The sequence below is a fragment of the Calidris pugnax genome, unplaced genomic scaffold (assembly GCF_001431845.1).
Source record: "Calidris pugnax isolate Ruff unplaced genomic scaffold, ASM143184v1 scaffold63, whole genome shotgun sequence".
Classification (NCBI taxonomy): Eukaryota; Metazoa; Chordata; class Aves; order Charadriiformes; family Scolopacidae; genus Calidris; species Calidris pugnax.
Window position 1 is genome coordinate 1,314,454 of NW_015090852.1, and position 18,282 is coordinate 1,332,735.

General features: G+C 41.3%; 1 protein-coding gene across 2 annotated transcripts in view; it reads right to left on the minus strand.

Moving 5' to 3' along the window:
- The window catches only part of ABL2 (ABL proto-oncogene 2, non-receptor tyrosine kinase), a 59,673-nt gene that overhangs the window by 11,456 nt on the left and 29,935 nt on the right, over positions 1-18,282 (minus strand). For both annotated transcript variants that reach the window (XM_014943544.1, XM_014943543.1), the window contains exons 3-6: positions 3,145-3,315; positions 2,127-2,422; positions 943-1,215; positions 74-158 (exon numbers count right to left, since the gene is read on the minus strand). In XM_014943544.1, coding sequence (XP_014799030.1) covers positions 74-158; positions 943-1,215; positions 2,127-2,422; positions 3,145-3,315 — 825 coding nt within the window. The remainder of the gene's footprint in view (positions 1-73; positions 159-942; positions 1,216-2,126; positions 2,423-3,144; positions 3,316-18,282) is intronic.

The window sequence follows — 18,282 nt, forward strand, 5'->3', positions numbered from 1 at the left end:
GCTTCTGAACGAGACAGATTTCACTTTGGCAGAAACTCAAGCAAAAACAGAAAGAGCAAGGAATGTCACTAACCTAACAACTGCACTAGATTTGGGTGCTTGATCTCCTTCATCACAGCAGCTTCTTTCAAGAACTCTTCCACCTCCATGGTGTCTTCCTGGACAAACAGAGGCAGAAGGAGAAAAATTTATCTTCATGACCAAGATCTGCTTAACACCACATATCCTAGCTGAATATAAATGATGGTATCCTTGTCTCCATTCTGCTGGTTTTGCCTTTATGAAAGCAAAATATAACATGCCTGCAGCATGGCCAAGTGACAGATCTGCAGTACCCAGAAAGCACTAGGATTTCTTGTTTGGCAGCTCTTGTGGCTACCAAAGCAGTTGTGGCTGGTGGGAGGAAGAGTCTCAGGATCACTGACTCAGTTCCCCTGCCTGGCTATAAAAATTAAGCTGGAAAGCTCCTTTACTTAGGGGCTATGTAGAATTGTAGCTGTTAATGTTGAAACAAACAGAAGGTTTTGAAAAGAACGATAAATGGAGGAGCTGATTTTTTCCAGGACTAGCAGGTAAGTTATAGAAGGTATTTCCAACACCTTTGATTTCTTAAAGCTTCCACAGCTCTTCTGAGGGAAGGGAAGTGGACTTGGTAACCATTTCCACAGGTCTGAACTGGACATACAGTTCCTGCAAGTGCTTGCTGGGCCAAAATTCTAAATTGTTTCTAAGCCACATGCACTGGTGCAAGTTTGATAAGCTAAGTTTGTTCTGCAAAGCTACTCTCAAGCATAGCTTTTATGCAGATTAGCACAGTCCATTTTCTAATACTCGTATCATTAGCTGGTATAATTGAGAGCATTACAATTTCCTTGTAAAATTCCTTCTCATAAACGGTGACAAATGAACAGCGCGTCACAATCTGACAATCTGACAACTCACCTTCAATGTTTTCACAGCAACTGTGAGATTGTATTTCTTCCAGACACCAACGTACACCTCGCCATACTGCCCTCCCCCAAGTTTGTGCTTCATGGTGATATCAGTCCGCTCCATCTCCCACTTGTCATGGATGGGGGACACCCCGTAGACAGTGGGCTTATTGCACTTGGGTGCTGGATAATGCAAAGTTGTCACCAATCCATCTGCTACTGTTGAGTGATGGTGCACCAGCTCTGCTAGTGTGCTGAAACGGCTCTCTGCTGTCACATACACCTGTTAACAACAAACCAGGAATCTACTTAAATGAAGGCAGCTGGGAGCTTTCAGTAACACTGGAAAACAGGTACAGTAAAAACATTCTAGCACGTTTGAAAAAAAGAAGGTAAGGGAGACAGACTTTAGAGTATTTGTTCTCATCTTGTTTGGCAAATTAATATTAATCAGTGAGATTTTTACCTGCAGAAGGCAGCCACATACAAGCAATCGCTTGAGAGCAGTGATGTCTCCTGCCTCGTGCTTTACAGTACTAGAAACTGGAATTCTTGTAGCCAAGCGCAAGGCCAGTTTCTGCATCACTCAACTCATTGTACTGCTAATTTGATCAAGGTTTCCAAATGCTGATCAAAACTGCTGCCTTACCAAACCTCTGCATGTTCTAAGTGGATCGATGGAAAGATATCACATCAAATCCCAACTGCTTTCCTCCCTAACTGTTTTCAGCCAGGGTAAGTACCATCTGCACTTCCTTCTAAGTGGTGTTCAGTCAGCTATGACCAAAATCTTGGTGTTCTTTTCTTATATTAGAATGATAGAATCGTCTAGGTTGGAAGAGACCCTTGGGATCATCGAGTCCAACCATCTTCCCTACTCTACAAAGTCCTCCCCTACACCATGTCCCTTAGCACTGCATCTAAACGGCCCTTAAACACAGCCAGGGATGGTGACTCCACCCCCTCCCTGAGCAGCCTGTTCCAATGCCCTATCACTCTTTCGGTGAAAAATTCTTTCCTAATGTTCAATCTAAACCTACCCCGTTGGAGCTTGAAGCCATTCCCTCTCGTTCTGTTCTATTAATCAACCAGTGTACCTGTTTTCTCTCAACAATCTGCAACTTGAGATTCTGTACCACCTCTTAATGAATATCCTCATTTCCTCTCCCCACAGCATTATCCAGAGATCCTTACCTTTCCATCCGAGGTGGTATTGATCCTGTAGTGGTAAACACGTCCTTCGTACCTGAGCGAGATGGATAGCTGCCCCGGGCTGCTCTCGCTTTCACGAACCAGGAAGCTGCCATTGATGAGACTGCTCAACAGATACTCTGCTGCACTGCGTGACACTGGGCCGTGGTACCACGAGTGCTTTTCCAGGCTGTTCACGGGTGTGATGTAGTTACTGGGTACCCAGCCCTGCCCGTTCTTCGAACGTACCTCGCTCCATTCACCGTTCTGGTTGTAACCCAGGACTCGCAACTTCTCACCTGGGACCAGAAATTCAAAAGCAAAATAAGCTCAATGCAATCTACTGGGTCTCATTAAGGGAGAAACTACCAGCTGACTAAGCCTGGGTTTGCAGCTTAACAGTAGAAATAACTAAACTGCTATATATAAAGTATTTAGTAAAGTTTCAGACAGAATACCTAGAATACTGTTCCCTAATTTACTGCAAGTGAATGATCAACTCAAAGAAGATCAACTGAGAAGATTTCTTCTTCTTGGAGAGATAAGGTTTGTCTCCATCTTGAAGCCCTAAACGGCATTTGATTTAAAACAGTTCTGCAACAAGTCATATTCTGATACATGTACTACTGAACAGAAATAGAAAATCTGTGCAATTCTTAATTCTTGATTTTGCTCCATTTGAAAGTGCTGAATTCTCTTATCATCAATAATTCAAAGGTTTTCCTCTGCCCCACCCCAAAACAGGTGTCTCACCAGGCCAGTGATTTGGGGAGCCCACACCAGGAACAGTAGTTGTAGCTGGACTAGACTGTTTGGAGGGTTACACAAAGCTGTGTCTGTACTGGGAGAACTGCCCAGTAGGTGTCTCTCCAACACAAGAGAGAGAGAGAAACTGCTAATAATCGTCAGTTTAGAGAACTATCTTCTCTAACTGCACTCATTCCTACTCCTATCTGGGAAAGAGTCCGTTTTCTGTTGCTAAGTTTTAAGCTAGCAGGTGCTCTGTGATTCACACCCTTACCTTTGGTGATGCTGAGCGTGTTGTCGCCACTTGCTACAAAATCGTAAAGTGCAACAAAGAGATTGGGGTCGCTCTCAGTGGCTCCGAGCAGGTTCTCCTTGGAGCTCCATCGGATGGCTTCATTCAGTGCCTGGGGTTCAACATCGCAACCATAGGGGCGGTGCAGGGCCTCTGAAGAAAGAACAGAAGAGGAAATTACCTTATGTGCAATCGTAAATAGATCAAAACCCCACTGCACAGCAGAGTGAAGCTCTTACTCCACAATACGCTCTTTATGGAAAGGGAACACCACGTCTGCCCATCTTAGCACAGTGGTTTTCAATACCCACTTTGCTGACTCTTGGTTCCACAGGTTACTTCTAACAGGGGCTGGAGAAGGTGATTAACTGTCTATATACCAACTAGCAGGCTACATATATAAAATTTCTATTTCATATTTATTATAGTATATATATTTTTACTTATATACGCCTTTATTTAGAAGTATTTAAGCATTCAGAGATATAAAAATGGATAAGAAATTTAAAAAGTGCTTTTATGAAATTACACAAAGCAGTGAAGGAAACCTTTTGACTCTGAAATGTTGTGTTTTATGTCTCTGTTGTTTCTCTGGCTGATGTAGACAGCCTGGATCTGAAACCAACATTATAAATGCAGGTAAGACCGACCGAATTACAGCACACATGAGATCTATAGATTGGGACAGTAACTGATTCAATATTAGCAGGAACGATGGTGATTTGTGATACATTTCAAGGCTGTGTAAAGAAGAGATGGAAAACTGACAGAAAGTAGCAAGGATGATGCCAGGTATTTAGCAGCAGCACTTCTGAATATCCAGGCAGTTCTGTTTTGCTGTTTCAAAGGAGAACTGATGCAAACTTGATAGTACAAGGGAGTTGGGGGGAAGAATCAGACTTGTTTTATAGACAGAAGAAAAAAGTCCCCACAGTTCTTGTGATGATGAAAACAATCTAAAACCACAGGGTTTTAGGAAAAACTGTTGTAAAAACCAAAAGTGCCTGAACACTTCATGGTAGTGCTATGCCAAGACCATTGTTGGCTTTCTAGCCTATAGAGAAGTTTTCCAAGAACATGCAGCAGAATAAATTTCAATATTAAGACAAAGAATGATGATATAGTTTCATACGTGTGGGCTGCTTAAGGGGGCAAGAAAAACTATGAAGATATAAAGATACAAATATTTTCTCTGATGGCACAAGTGAGGTACGTTCCTCTCCCAATATATATTTGCAAATTCTCTAATTGAACTTACTTATAGAAATTCACTGTATAAAGATTTAAGTGCACGAAAAAAACAGTCTTTAAAAAGCTGGATGCTTTCTTCACTTTACAATCAGTCCTTTGCCCCAATTCTTAGGGGCTGAGAAGTCAGGCTCAGGATGTTTTCAGGCAGACCACTGCCAGAGAATGTGTGTATATAATACCCCCCCTCCCTGCACTCCCATGAGATTTACATTTGTGAGCAAGAGCTGGTCTATAAGATACTTTAAAACAAATGCAGGACAAGAAAATACAGGACAAGAAAAATGGGAAGTCAGCGAGACACAAAACAGGAAAAGGCCTGTGCCAAGTAATAGGCAAGTATGTGCCAAATCTGTGTCACAGGACAAAGCTCAAGCCCAGAAAACAAGGACACAGGGGGGTTCCCAGCATCTCCATGTAATCTTTTGACTGAACTGTAGGTACATGAGAAAGTAAATGGTTGAGGTTTGTTCTGTTTTGTTTTTAAACACATAGCTAAGTGGCTTTTGATTGCATTTCTGGTAATGGTTCAGTTATACTGCCTTGCACAACCTGCTCCTCTTGCAATTACTTCATAACTTACCTCCCAGGCCTTGCCAAAGCAGCACCCTACCAAGCACCCTATTCTGTTCTAGCAAGAACAGAAATGACTAGAAACCAGGCTACCAAAATGTCATTTCTTTGATTTCATTATCTGCAGCGTTTACATATGCTTCTTGTTCCTAACCATTAGCTGCAATTAGTTTTACAATATACTAACCCATCAGACTGTGTGCTATCATGGAAAAGAGAGGAAATCCCAGTGTCTACTCAGCTACTTACATTATAACGTGGCTGCCAACAACCCACTGTAATTTTTTAGGGCTGGGTGTGTGCATATGCATGTCCAGTTGTTAAGCGCGAGGGAAGAACACCAGCTCCTAAATCCAGCTCTCTTTATGCAGTAAAAATACATATTTAATTAAATAATACATTCTCTGTACTTCTACAGTGTCTTGTGTTAGAGTGTTTCAGTGCCTTAAGCAAAGTCACTCAGCAAATGTGCTACACAAGAAATCTGCCTTACGCATCTTTGCTAAGGAGCAAACACAAAAGTAGGTGGTCTTTCCAAAAAATATCTGACCTTTCAGCTCTGAAATACCTTACTGCTGTTAAATAACTGAAAACAAGAAGTTATTTAAACTGCTGAAATGTGAAATGCTTTAAACAAAAATATATGCACTCGTTCTAAATCAAAGCATACTTTTAAGTTTCTTTCTCAAGCCAGAAAAGCTCACGAACTGAGCATCCGACCCCTATTTAACAGAGAGAAGAGAGTTAAGCATTTAACCATGCGCTGGATGGGAAAGCCTGAAGCAGACAGACCAGTTATCAGCTCAGCTTCAGAGCTGCTGCAGCAGCAAAGCCCATGGCCAGCTCAGCCTGCCCACGCTGAGCCCAGCAGCAGGCACTCCAGCCAAGGCAAAACCAGCAGAAATGCCACCTGCTGCTTAGCGCCGAGCAGCTCTGCCCACATGAAACCGTTTGTGGTGCCGCGCCGCTTCGCCAGGGAGGATTCAAAGCAGATGTGGGGCTACTACCGCTTCCTCGGGAACGCCTGGGAGGCTGGCACATGTTCTTAACACCCACTTTATGTATAAAAAAAAAAAAAAAAAAAGGCAGCAGAAGTTAATGTTTGATGAGGAGCTTCAATCACTTAGCGATAGTGCCTACTGAAAAATCACATTGCCTAAAAAATGCTTTTAAGAGTTCATGTCTCACTAGCTTCCTTCGCTTTCCTTTTTAGAGTGACTTGGATGCTTAAGTAACTGTAAAGGTTACCCAATACCTACTAAAGGGGAATTTATCAGGGTATAAGAGTACCTATTGCAGGTTATTATGACATAATAACCTATGCTGCTCAATACACTGTGGGATCTATACCATCCAGAATGGAAGGATATGGAAGGTCAGTGAAACATGATAATGCCATAGACCTCATTAAGGAAAATAAGATCACCAAAGTGTTTCACAAATGATACCCCTCCAACTGGATAGTCTGCAAGCTCTACTCACACCAAGAGTAAGGAAATGAGCCGGGAAGTTTTGTTTTATATCAGCTCCTTTTAAAGGCTAACCATAAATCATATATGACCACTTTCATTTCCTATACAATGGAAACCTTACATCATCATTTAGTCTACGGGTTAATACACAATCGTGTGAGGAGGTTCTGCTTCATCCATCTCCTTCCTTTCCTTTATTCCCACAATACAATTTGCTTCTCTCCGGATATGAATGCTTTTCCTATTCAGCCAACATGTGAGGGGTGTTTCTTCTCCCACCCTCAGTTGCCAACATAACAATTACCAATCTCTTCAGTCCAAGAGTATAAGGTAGAATATGCTAAATTTTAGAATCACATTAAGTGCTGAAACAGTCTCCACTTCTGAAATACTGTTTAACTGCTCATAAAAATGAAGCATTTCAATTATCCTAAAACCCAGGTAAAAGCAGGTAATCTCAGTCCTGCCTGTGGCCGGTCTCATACTACAAGGCAAAGATAGACTCAAAAGGACCCACGTCTTCCTGGAAGAAGCCCTCAGAGAAATACAGGAAAAGGATGGCACAGCATTACATCCCTGGGCATCAATCTTCCTGGAAGAAGCCCTCAGAGAAATAATACAGGAAAGGGATGGCACAGCATTACATCCCTGGGCATCATACCTGTGAAACTCGACACGCCAGGCTCAGAGGCTTCCTCGCCAAGGCAGCAGAGCAGCTTGCCCTCTCTGCCATAGCTGCTGGACTGGAAGAGGACTGTCCCCACGATCATGCTGTGCTTCACTGCAAGCAGAAGAGGCTGCTTGATGGGAGAAGTCCTGGGCTGCCACCACCACCACGTATGGACGATCACTGCCAGCAAGGCTGGTGGCAGCGTGAAGGAGAAAATGGGAAAATGAAGCCACGGGTTAGCGTGGGTATTAGCTGGAAGTGAGGGTGGAGCTTCCCAGGGAACGTTGAACAAACAGAGGATGTGGGGACTGGACTGCAAGTTGGAACACTTTTGAGATGAGCTATAAAGACTGAGTTTTGTTTCACCAAGAGTTAGGCAACAAAGTGTTTGGGAAGAAAGCAAACAGTTTCCTTGGAGAAATTCCTTTGTAGAAATTATTACAAAACAGATCACCCATTAAGGGGACCGCCCAGTTTGATTCATTTTTCCACTCCACATACCATTGCTGGAGTACTATTTACATGAATCAACAGGAAATGATGTTAGTGAAAATACACATAGAAGAGATGTACAAGCACTAAGCAAGAAAACACTCTTGGAACACTTCAGGATTTCAGAAAGAAACAGAAAGCAAGGGCAGTAGAGTACACCCAACGTGAGCTGCATATTTGTTGATTTACTAAAACTCAGGACAGCTCTCTGAAAGGACACCATCAAATTACCCACAAAAAAGCTAAGATTTGTTTGATGGATTCTTTAAAAGCCCCAGTTTTCTAGCAAAGGTAGTGTACACTCTAGCAGGGTAGGCTCCTCCTAACATGTGGAGAAGGAAGGGTTAAAGAACAAGCCATCAGCATGGCAGTCTCACACCTGGGAGGGTGGTGGGCTGCAGAGGGGTATAAAAGGCAGCAGTGAAAGGGCAGTGGTTTGGCCTTTGTAGGAGGAGAGGAGCTGCTGCAGCCCACCAAGAAAAAGCAGCAGTTCTACAATCCCTGAGCTCTACTGTTCTGTAAGAAAGGCAACAGCACCACGTGATGAGGACTTGGCTCACGCTAAAGGTAAGAAATGAACAACGTGGCTTATTCCAAATGTTTGTTTTTGTAAGGCTGTGGATATGCTGTTGTGACAAGGAGTTGCTTTTCCCTGAGTTATTAGCCCTGCTGCCATCATCAGAAACACATGGATGAGCTTTGTGACAAACACACTGTTCAGGTGGATCTCAAAGGGTACCAGGAAACAGCAGGCTGCATAAGGATTTGTGGCTAAACTAGACTTGGCTGTAATAGTTAAAATACAACCAATGAATAATTGGTATTTGGAACAAAGAAGGATTAGCAGAAAACTAGGTTGAATTAATAATGTAACTTACAAATACACCTATTGACCCTATCAATTTTAGTCTCTGTCAGAAGAGTATTCTTAGTCAAAGCCTAGTGCTGGCTGTCTGTTAACGAGCTCCTGATGGAAATGAAGTAGTGGCCAGCAATAGCATTATGGGCAGGTGACATTTTGGCTGTAAGTTTCCTCTAAGAGGGCAATTCTGCCCCCGCACTCTGCCACCCTCCTGAAGGTGTTTCTCAGTGGAAAGGACATGGGGTGTCCTTGCACGGTGTGTAGCTCTTCATAAGGTCCCGTCAAATGCACCCAAGCAGAATAAAATCAGGCATCTTTCCACCTTCTAGACGAGCATTATTTCTTTTACAACTGATTTTCCTAGATAGTTATTTTACTGTAGGCCATCACCTTGACACCTGCATCCACCACATCTGCATCCTGTTCCTAATCCTTTCACAGTAAGTGCACAATTTAAATCTTAATTCTGGTATACTCAACTTCCTCAGTGGAAGAATCCACCTTTCGGGCACGGCAGCTCTTCCCAGCTCTTTAGACTATTCCCTGTGGTACTCTTCAAAGCCATTTCCTGAGACTGGTCACCCTTCCTGTATAACTTAAATCATCCATTTAGAAGCATTTCTCTAGTTTTGCCAGCAGTAGGAAAAAAGTTGAATAAAAGGAAATCTTGCTGACTATGCTACTTTTAAATACATAGTTCAGGGCACTTCTAAAAAGTTTGCCATGGTCTGACTTTCTGAACCAAACGTCAATGTCTCTTAATCAAACAAAAGAATGTGTAAATGGAAACATAGCTCTGGAAAGGATTTGGATGGCTGGCAGCAGGCTGAAGTGACTGGTTTGTCAATGGAAGGAAGAGGCAAAGAAAGGTTTAGAGGATAAATATATTGCATACAGTCTCAATCTGGTAAGGCAAAGAAAGGGTTAGAGGGTAAATATATTGCATACAGTCTCAATCTGGTATCTGAGCATTTTACATCAAAAACCCCATCTATCTTCTGGCTTCTCACATGCCTCTCTTTCACGAAGGGACACTTGAATACAAGGCCACTAAGATCCCTGCATATGCCACATCTTCCATTTTATTTTCACTTTGAGTTTTCAAACTGAATACCAGTATAACTATCCATGATGCTATTTTACACACAGACTCATTTTATGTGCTTGCTGTTAAGACTACCAAAGAACAGACATTGGTCAACTTAAGAACAAAAAGTAGACCATCAAGTAACTAACAATTGTTAGTATAACATGTGTTTTCCATTGCATCTTCAAAACGTACATCACTTTACATCACTAAACTTCAAGATCTTTAACCAGCTTGTTAGTGGGAGGATTTCTGCCTTAATGAATACAAGGAAACAAAACTGATAACACAGCAGCAACTGGGTTTCCTATTTTGCTGACACGATTGGAATAGTATCAAGTTCTACAGTAGCTTTGTTTCTGAAGCCAAGTCTCGGCGCTTCCTACCAACCAAAAATACTCAAGGCAAACTACATACTAAAAAGCAAACCAATGCTGAACAGGCCAAGTTCCTGCTGTCTAGTAATGTGGTAGCACAGAAGCAGGCCTATGAACTTTCTTTACCCTCTAACAGATTTAAGCCCTTACCTAAATGGACCACCTAGTCTTTCTGCTGACACACCACGCGGCCATGAAAAACACCAGTTTAAAAGGGCCAGACAGTTCACATATGGCTTTGGTAAAATGCAGGCAACCCAACCAAATGCCATTCCTAGGTGTTCCTCTCCTGCAAGCAGCCAGACTCTTAATAACGCGGTTTGCCTGAGCTAAGCACAGATCCATAGTTAGTCTTTGGGCCTCCCACAGAGTAGTGCCAGGTTTAAAGTACTGTAAACAACCCACTGAATAAAGCCAAGAAATACAGCTCAAAGCCAAGGACCTGGGATGGGCAAGGAGTAGGTTTCTATTTATGGTACCACGCTGAGAGAGACAGAATGGGAGGAGATTTCAGAGTCAGGGACAAAATTGCATCATGAACAGCTCACATAATATAAAAAGAAATGTTTTAAGACAAGCTGGTAGCACCGCCTTGCCTCAATTATCAAAATACATCTGAAATAGAAAAGGTTAATAAAAATACTCTTTGATATCAGAGAGAAATAAAGCTCTCCATACACCTCATCTCTTAGGAGCAAATTTATTTTGCAACATGATAAACTCTTGCATAAGATATTCCCCTGCACTACTTTAACCATTAAAGTGGTGGGTCTTTACCTGAAGACATGTTTTTTAGCTAGCTTGATATAAAATCCAAAGGAAAGCAAGGCTTGGGTTTCTGGTGTTACTGAATTTTAATTGGTAGGAGAGAAACAAGTTCATGTCAATTGATTTAGTTACACCAATGTATTAAGAATTTAAGACATTGTCTGTCTACCTGAACATTACAAACCAATGGTGATAGAAGGACACAGCTCATCTTCTGTTTTTATTAATGCTATTAAACAGACAGAGGTGTCCCTCAGCCTGTTGCTTTGCTCAGATGGCAGTGACACACGTGTATATCATTTCCCACAATATCAGCTTAATGCAGCACTTCTCTATATTTTCCTCAACTAATTTCTGGTAAAGTATCTTTTTGTTGGAGAATCCAGTATGAAATAAATCAAGTTTAAGCTCCAAAGCATTAGTTTGAAAATCTTCATTCGATCCTTTTTGAATGCATGATGCATAAATCTCTTCAAATATCAGTAGCTGTGTAGGCTGTAAGTGACCAAACTTTCTACCAAAGCATTTGGTAGCATTGCTGTTTTAAGAGAGAATTGCAAAGTAGATGAAGTATTGATTATCTTCAGTACAAATGCTGCTAACTCAATAGACTGGCTCTCATTGCCTCTAGTATTTTCTGTTCTCACAGAACTCAGGCAGGAAAGTGACTCTGGATTAAATGCTGATAGCAGAATGATGCAGGTTTTCAGATGCATTTAAAAAACACTTTAGGGTGAGGAACTTGTGAGCACAGCAGGGCTGGACCTAACAGTTACTAAGAGGTGCAATGGATGTTTCCTGTCCCAGCTACTGGGAATGGTCAGAAGCACCAGAACCCACTCAAAGTACCAATCTGTCTTCTTATGTACCTCTGAGAAAGGAACCAAAACCCAACAGCACAGTAGATAATAATAAAAAAAACCACACACCACTTTCCCGGAGTGAGAGAAGGATCTTAATGCAAATAATATGACATATAAAAAGGATTTTTTAGAACAAAAAGATACAAATGTAACCTCTTTGTAAAATCCTGAATACTGTATCGAAGTGTTTGTTACCTTAATTACTAAGGATCTGTTCAGCTCCTATAAAGCTAGTCAGCCTTGCAATTGCTGCGATCTAGAAACAAGCAGGGAGACCACCCTTTAGATGCTCTGTATTACCTACCTCTTTCCATCGAGTACTGAGGTGATGAGGTTCCAGCCTTTGTTCCTCTGAATCCTGCCTATAGCAGACAGTAACTACTCCCACATTGCCAGTTTTAGGGAAAGGAGTGCTAGGAAGGGACACCTGGGTTTCAAAGATAACTGGGAAACTGCACAGATGAAGATCAAAAGTCTATCTGGCATTCTTCCTCTGTCGTGCTAAGTTCCAGTAAAACCTCTCCAGTATGAAGGGTAAGGAGGATTAGGTCACCCAGTCCTTCTCCAGGAAAGGTGGGATGGTCAAACATTATGACAGCTCACAGCAAGTCATCTAGCACTTTTTTTAATCAGTACTTTGGGACAGAAGTTGCTTAATGTAGATTATACTCCAACAGAATTCCTGAGGAGTTGTTAATACTGGCCAGACAAAAGTCAAGATACTGTCTACTTTGAAGCAAATCCAATGAATAGCTATTTACTCACAGTGTTAAGACAAACATTTGAAGTAGGAGCTGTTCTGTAGAACAACTACTTGAAAAGTCATGGCTCAACCGACCCCTAAGCAAGCCAGAAATATCTACACTAATGAAGTTTAGCTGGTGGGAGGTTTATTTTGCAGATGTAAAGCACTACCTGATCAGACCTTTGAGTTAACATGACATAAATGTCCAAGCTGCTTTCCAAGTGACATAATTACACCTTATTAGAAGTCTTACAGCATTAGGTACTCTCCTTAGCCCCACCACCTGGAACAATGACCACATTAAACTGTTTCTCAGCTGACCTTTTGAAATTTATTTTTAGCCTTTCCAGTTAGAGGGAAAACTTGGAAGGAGAGGGTAGAGACTAACTCACTGACTTGTAATCTCAGGAGTGAAAGAAAATGTCAATCTAACAGCCCAAATTTGAGCTGATGTCATATCTTGAGGCTGAAGTAATTATTTTTGCAAGTGCCTTGGACAGGCAGCACTGCTTACCTTTTGGAGGACATTCAGAGGGCAGAGCTCCCCAGGTGAGCTGATACAGCTTCAGTTTCCAGTACATGAGTTTAATTTTTTAATGGAATCCCAAAAAGCTTGCTAGCACAGATGCGACTTCTCAGTTCCATCCACCCACACTGAATATGCAGCAACTGCCAAAGCTACACAGTACTTCTGGTTTGAAAAAAAAAAATAATCTCTAGCTAAAAATAAATCATGGAACTGTCAACCTCATTTGTCAGCAAGCAATATGCTGTTCAAGCCATTGTCCACAGCCATTTTCTTCTCTTGAACAAAGAAGGGGCTTCGTTTTTAAAATATTTACTTCATTTGACTAAAATACTCTTGTGATCTTGCCTCCTTTGAGATATATTTGTCTTAGAAAATAAACCAGCGTTTCCTTTCCTCCAAGAAAAGCCGAGCTTTAGCATGAATACTTGCCCAAAAATTGCATGCCGTCTTGTTACCTTCAGAACCAGGGAAAACTCTTAAATGTGGATGTTTGTCAGGAGATCCCCAGAATCTGACATCCAGCCGAGTCCTGGCTGAGGGAGTTTTAGTTGTCCTGCTCCTCCTCAGCCCCACGGGCTGATTCACTTTTGTGGGGGGCAGCGTGAAGGCGCACGTATGAAGTCAGAGAAACACATCCATCACACTAAACTTAGTTACTGGCTGCTGTTGCCACTTCCCCTTGGTGAAACCCAGACAACTTGTCATTGGCTCCGCTGACCAGACAAGGGACTCCATTCACCAGCGCCGTTTCCAACAGCTGCTAAATAACCAGGGTAACACAAACCCCAGCCTCAGCAGAAGGAGAATTCCTAGCTCGGTGCCGACAGCTTTGCAGTTTCAGGCTGTGTCACTACATTTGCTTTTTCAAATCTAACGGCGGTGTTTAGCCCTTGTGTGTCTGAGTCCAGTATTAAGACAAGAATGTACTCACTGGAATAACATTTTTTGGAAAATCCTTTCAGGGTTATGGCAGAGTTAATACAGCTTTGAAGGAAAAGAGACGACAGTGAGACTGAGCAAGTTCAATACTGCTATTCTAGAAGTAATCAAAACTACAAAAAAGTCATAGAACTGCCTGGGTTGGAAGGGACCTTTCCAATAGAGTCCAATGAACCTAACATTGACAAAAAATCATCACTAACCATGTCACTAAGCACTATGTTTACCCGTCTTCTAAATACCACCAGGGAAGGTGACTCCACCACTTAATTGGTCCAACAATGAACCTAACATTGACAAAAAACCATCACTAACCATATCACTAAGCACTATGTCTACCTGTCTTCTAAATAGCACCAGGGAAGGTGACTCCACCACTTAATTGGGCAGCCTATTCCAATGCGTAATAACCCCTTCAGTGTAAAACTTTTTCCTAATATCCAATCTAAACTTCTCCTGGCACAACTTGAGGCCACTTCCTCTTGTCCTGTCACCTGTGATTTGGAAGAAGAGACCGACACCCACCTCTCTACACCCTCTTTTCAGGCAGTTGTCCCTCAGAGAGGGAGAAGGTCTCCCCTCAGCCTCCCCTCCCCTCAGCCTCCTCCCCCTCACCAGCTTTCTTCTAAGGCTTCTCCTTCTAAGACTTGTTCTCCAGACCCCTCACCAGCTTTGCAGTGTAGTAATAAAATTAGTTTTACTACAAAGAAGGATAACTAACAGGCAAAGATTATTAATAAAGTTGAGTGGATGTGGATTGAAAATGCTAATACAATTAAGCAGGTTTTGTGACTGGTATTATAAAGTAGAGATCTGATATTTTTTGACAGAATACAGAAAGAAAAAAGTGCTTAAAATAATTTATCGAAGAGAGACAAGACTAGCCAATATAATCAACTTGGAGGGATTTTATGCAGCTAAAATATAAATGTGTATTTTATGTACATCTGCTACCATAGCACTAACATCTACTGTAAAGTTAGGCACTGAGATTATTTTTTCTTTTTACGAGGTACAAGCACTTCTTGACCACTACCGATATGTGTATTTTATGTACATCTGCTACTGTAGCACTAACATCTACTGTAAAGTTAGGCACTGAGATTATTTTTTCTTTTTACGAGGTACAAGCACTTCTTGACCACTACCACCAAAACTGTAGAACATTTAAGGGACATACAATAGGAAAAACAAAAGTTCTGCCTCTCGGATTTAGCAGAACACTTAAGAATGTCAAAAGCAAGTCAGCTAGCTGACAACTGGGATTCTCCAGTCACGTAACAACCACCGTACTGGGTCACTTATAGCCCAGCATCCTGCTGTTGCCATTGCTAACAGAAGCTGCCTGGGGAAAGGGTAATGATATTATTCCAGAACACTTTCCAAGTCTCCAACATGTTGCAGCTCAAGGTCTTTCTGAGCCAGAGCTGGTGTTATCGAAGTTAAACTTCCTAACAGGCTTCTACTATTATCTTGTCCAGTTGCTGTCTCAAGAAATGCAAGCAAAACTCATCAAATAAGCAACATCCTGCTGCAATGCTATCAATAGCTCAACTGCACCCTGTAGAATAAAGAACAGGCTCTTATTTGATTTGAACATGACATCGAGTTTTGTTTGACGATCTTCAGTCTGTACAGCGGCAAATCCTGAATGATCACTACCTGTTGGTGCTTTCCCTGCTACTTGTGACTTTTACAGTCCTTTATCTTGTTCCACCTCAGCCACCTCTTTTCCAGGCTGAAGAGTTTGTCTTAGGCAGTCTGATGTTGTTATTGCCTTTGGTCACCTTGAAACACTCCTCCTTTGTTTTTTCTCCACCCCTCCAGATAACCAGATCAGAATTACGTGCAGTATTCAAACCATGCCTTTGGACAGTGGCAGAACTATATTTTTTTCTATTCCTAACACTCTGCTTTTTGGACTATAATTCCAAATGTTGTCATGATACTGTCGTCTTATAGCTCAAAGATTTATTTCTATTGTTATAGCAGTCAGCTCAGAGCTAGATGCCTCATATGCAAAGCTATAACCATTTTCCTCTGTGTACCACCTTCCACATATTTACACTGAATCTTGTACCACTTCTTCAACCTGCAACCTCCTGCAGTTCTTCAATCAACTTTTGTCTCTACTGTCTTTAATTACTTATTATTAGCAACTTTACCACCTTGCTACAACCTCCTGCAGTTCTTCAGTCAACTTTTGTCTCTACTGTCTTTAATTACTTATTATTAGCAACTTTACCACCTTGCTACTTTCTTGCTTCCTCTTCACATCACTTGTCATAGCCTGATAGCAGCTTTTAATTAAAAAACAGGTGAATTAAAGAAAGGTTAGAAAGTTGAGAAAAAGACATTTTCTTTACTCCTATTTGATAGCTCTTTATTTCTAGCACCTTTTCACTACACAAATATTAATGTGTTCTGGCAAGTTATATACTATAATCAGCGCTTAGTACAGTGCATGATCTTGTTAAGTCATCAGATATGGCTATCCTATAGTAAGGACCATTAAAAAAAAAGACAAAAATGACTTTGCAAAGGAAACCACTGAACTAAAAGACTGGTTAAAGAAGGTGTAATTGTCTCCAGGGAGAAATACTGCAGCAGATGGGAAACTTGAATATGCCTGGATGCAACCAGAGCAGAAATATCCTGTAGATGACGGGAGTTTTTTCCATTAATTTGTTTTCAGAGCAGTAAAGAAAAGCAAACAAAGTACAACAGTGTGGAAACGGGTGACTTAATTCCCCAGGAACATCAGACCAAATTTTTTGACCAGGTTAAATATTGCCATTTCAAAAACCAGAACCTGCATGTAAAATGTTTAGATTAACCTTAAATTAGTCTAGCAAGGACAGAATCTGATCTACAGACAAACATCATAAAGGAGGGATCTGCAATTCCAAATTTATCTAGTATTTTGTCAAAAGACAATTCTCCACAGGAGACAAGATCTGTTGCCAATTTACAATGCTAACCTGAACACTAACAGTTTACTTTTCTACATCACTGCAAACATTTCTTCCTTGTGCTGGGGAAATATTGAAGAGGAAAACAGCTGTATGGATTTATCTAGGATCGTAAAGAGTTTTGAAGTAGTTGTAACTAAATGAAATCCTATTTTATTGAATTGGTAGCCACAAAACCTTCTATTCACCTGGAATAAGGAGACAGATAACCTAAGCCTTATTGTAAGAGCAAGGCAGGCTTTTTGAGACTGGATTATGCACAGTAATTTAAAAGCATGCTGAGATTAACAATGAAAGGGGAAGGGACTAATGCTGCCTTAGCCCCCTCAAAATGCAGATGCTCTAAAAACAAAATATAAACAAGTACTCTTTTGGACTGCTTCAGTGATGAAGTTCAACTGAGTGCTACTCCCCTGATATTAACCAAATCTAGTCCTCTTTAGTTCTGATTTTAATCATGTTGCTTAGAGCTTTTTTTGAAGAGAAATGCAAAATGACAAGGAAAGTATTCAACCCCTTCTAAAATAGATCCAGCAACTAGAAAAAGGAAAACAAAAAAATTATTTCATTTTGTCACTTGCTTGCTGCACAATTACTTGACTAATTTTTCCTGTTCAGAGGGTGAAACAACAACTCAGTGTTGACACAGTGAGGGAATAAGACCCACTGCTAGTTATTTAAAGAGCCTTCCTCCCACTTAATACTGGCATAGCTGTCTGAGACATCTCTCCTGTTGCCAGTATTTGTGGTGGTACGACTGGGATGCTCAGAGGATTGGTCAGTATATTGTCAGCTGTTTTTAACTGAAGGTTCCAGCCTAGCTTTAAACTCTAGCCTCTAGTACTACTTCTGCCTTTAGGTGCCACCTCCCCCGGTGCTTAATTTACTCTATTTACTATATATATTCTGAGGGAGGAAGGAAGAGGGAAAGGGCTGGAAATTCCCAGTGGGAGGTCTAACATTGCAGCTCCCTCAGCACTTTGTTTCCTCTCCCTCACTAAAGTACTGGTTAGTTCCTAAACTGCATCCATCTCCAACATCAGTTTTTGTGGATTTTACTGTGGACAGTATTGTGCTTTTTGATAGAGGCAAGAAGTACAGGGAGGATGCATCAATATTACCCTGCCTCTTGTGGTACTGATAGAGATTTTACATCTGCAGCAATGGCAGCAGTGACAAGTAGAAATGCATAGAAACTGTTGTTCAGATTGATACTAGTTATCACTGATACCTGACCTGTGCCAACAGGACAAAAACGTGACTTTAAGTGATACAAATAAGAGGAATCAAGCCATTCATCTAGCTCATAGGAGTACTTGCTGCCCAGAGGAGGAATGTTACAGCTCCTCCACTATCACCATCAATCAAAGAATAGGAAACTACTGAAGAGCAAGATGACTTAACCTAAACTAGAAAATAAGGTCTCTGACAAAAGAACATTAGCTGCATTCAGTTTCATGGCAAGACTTTTGTCAGTTGTGCCAGACAGTTTGCTTTGAGGGAGAGGTACATAAAATTGCTTC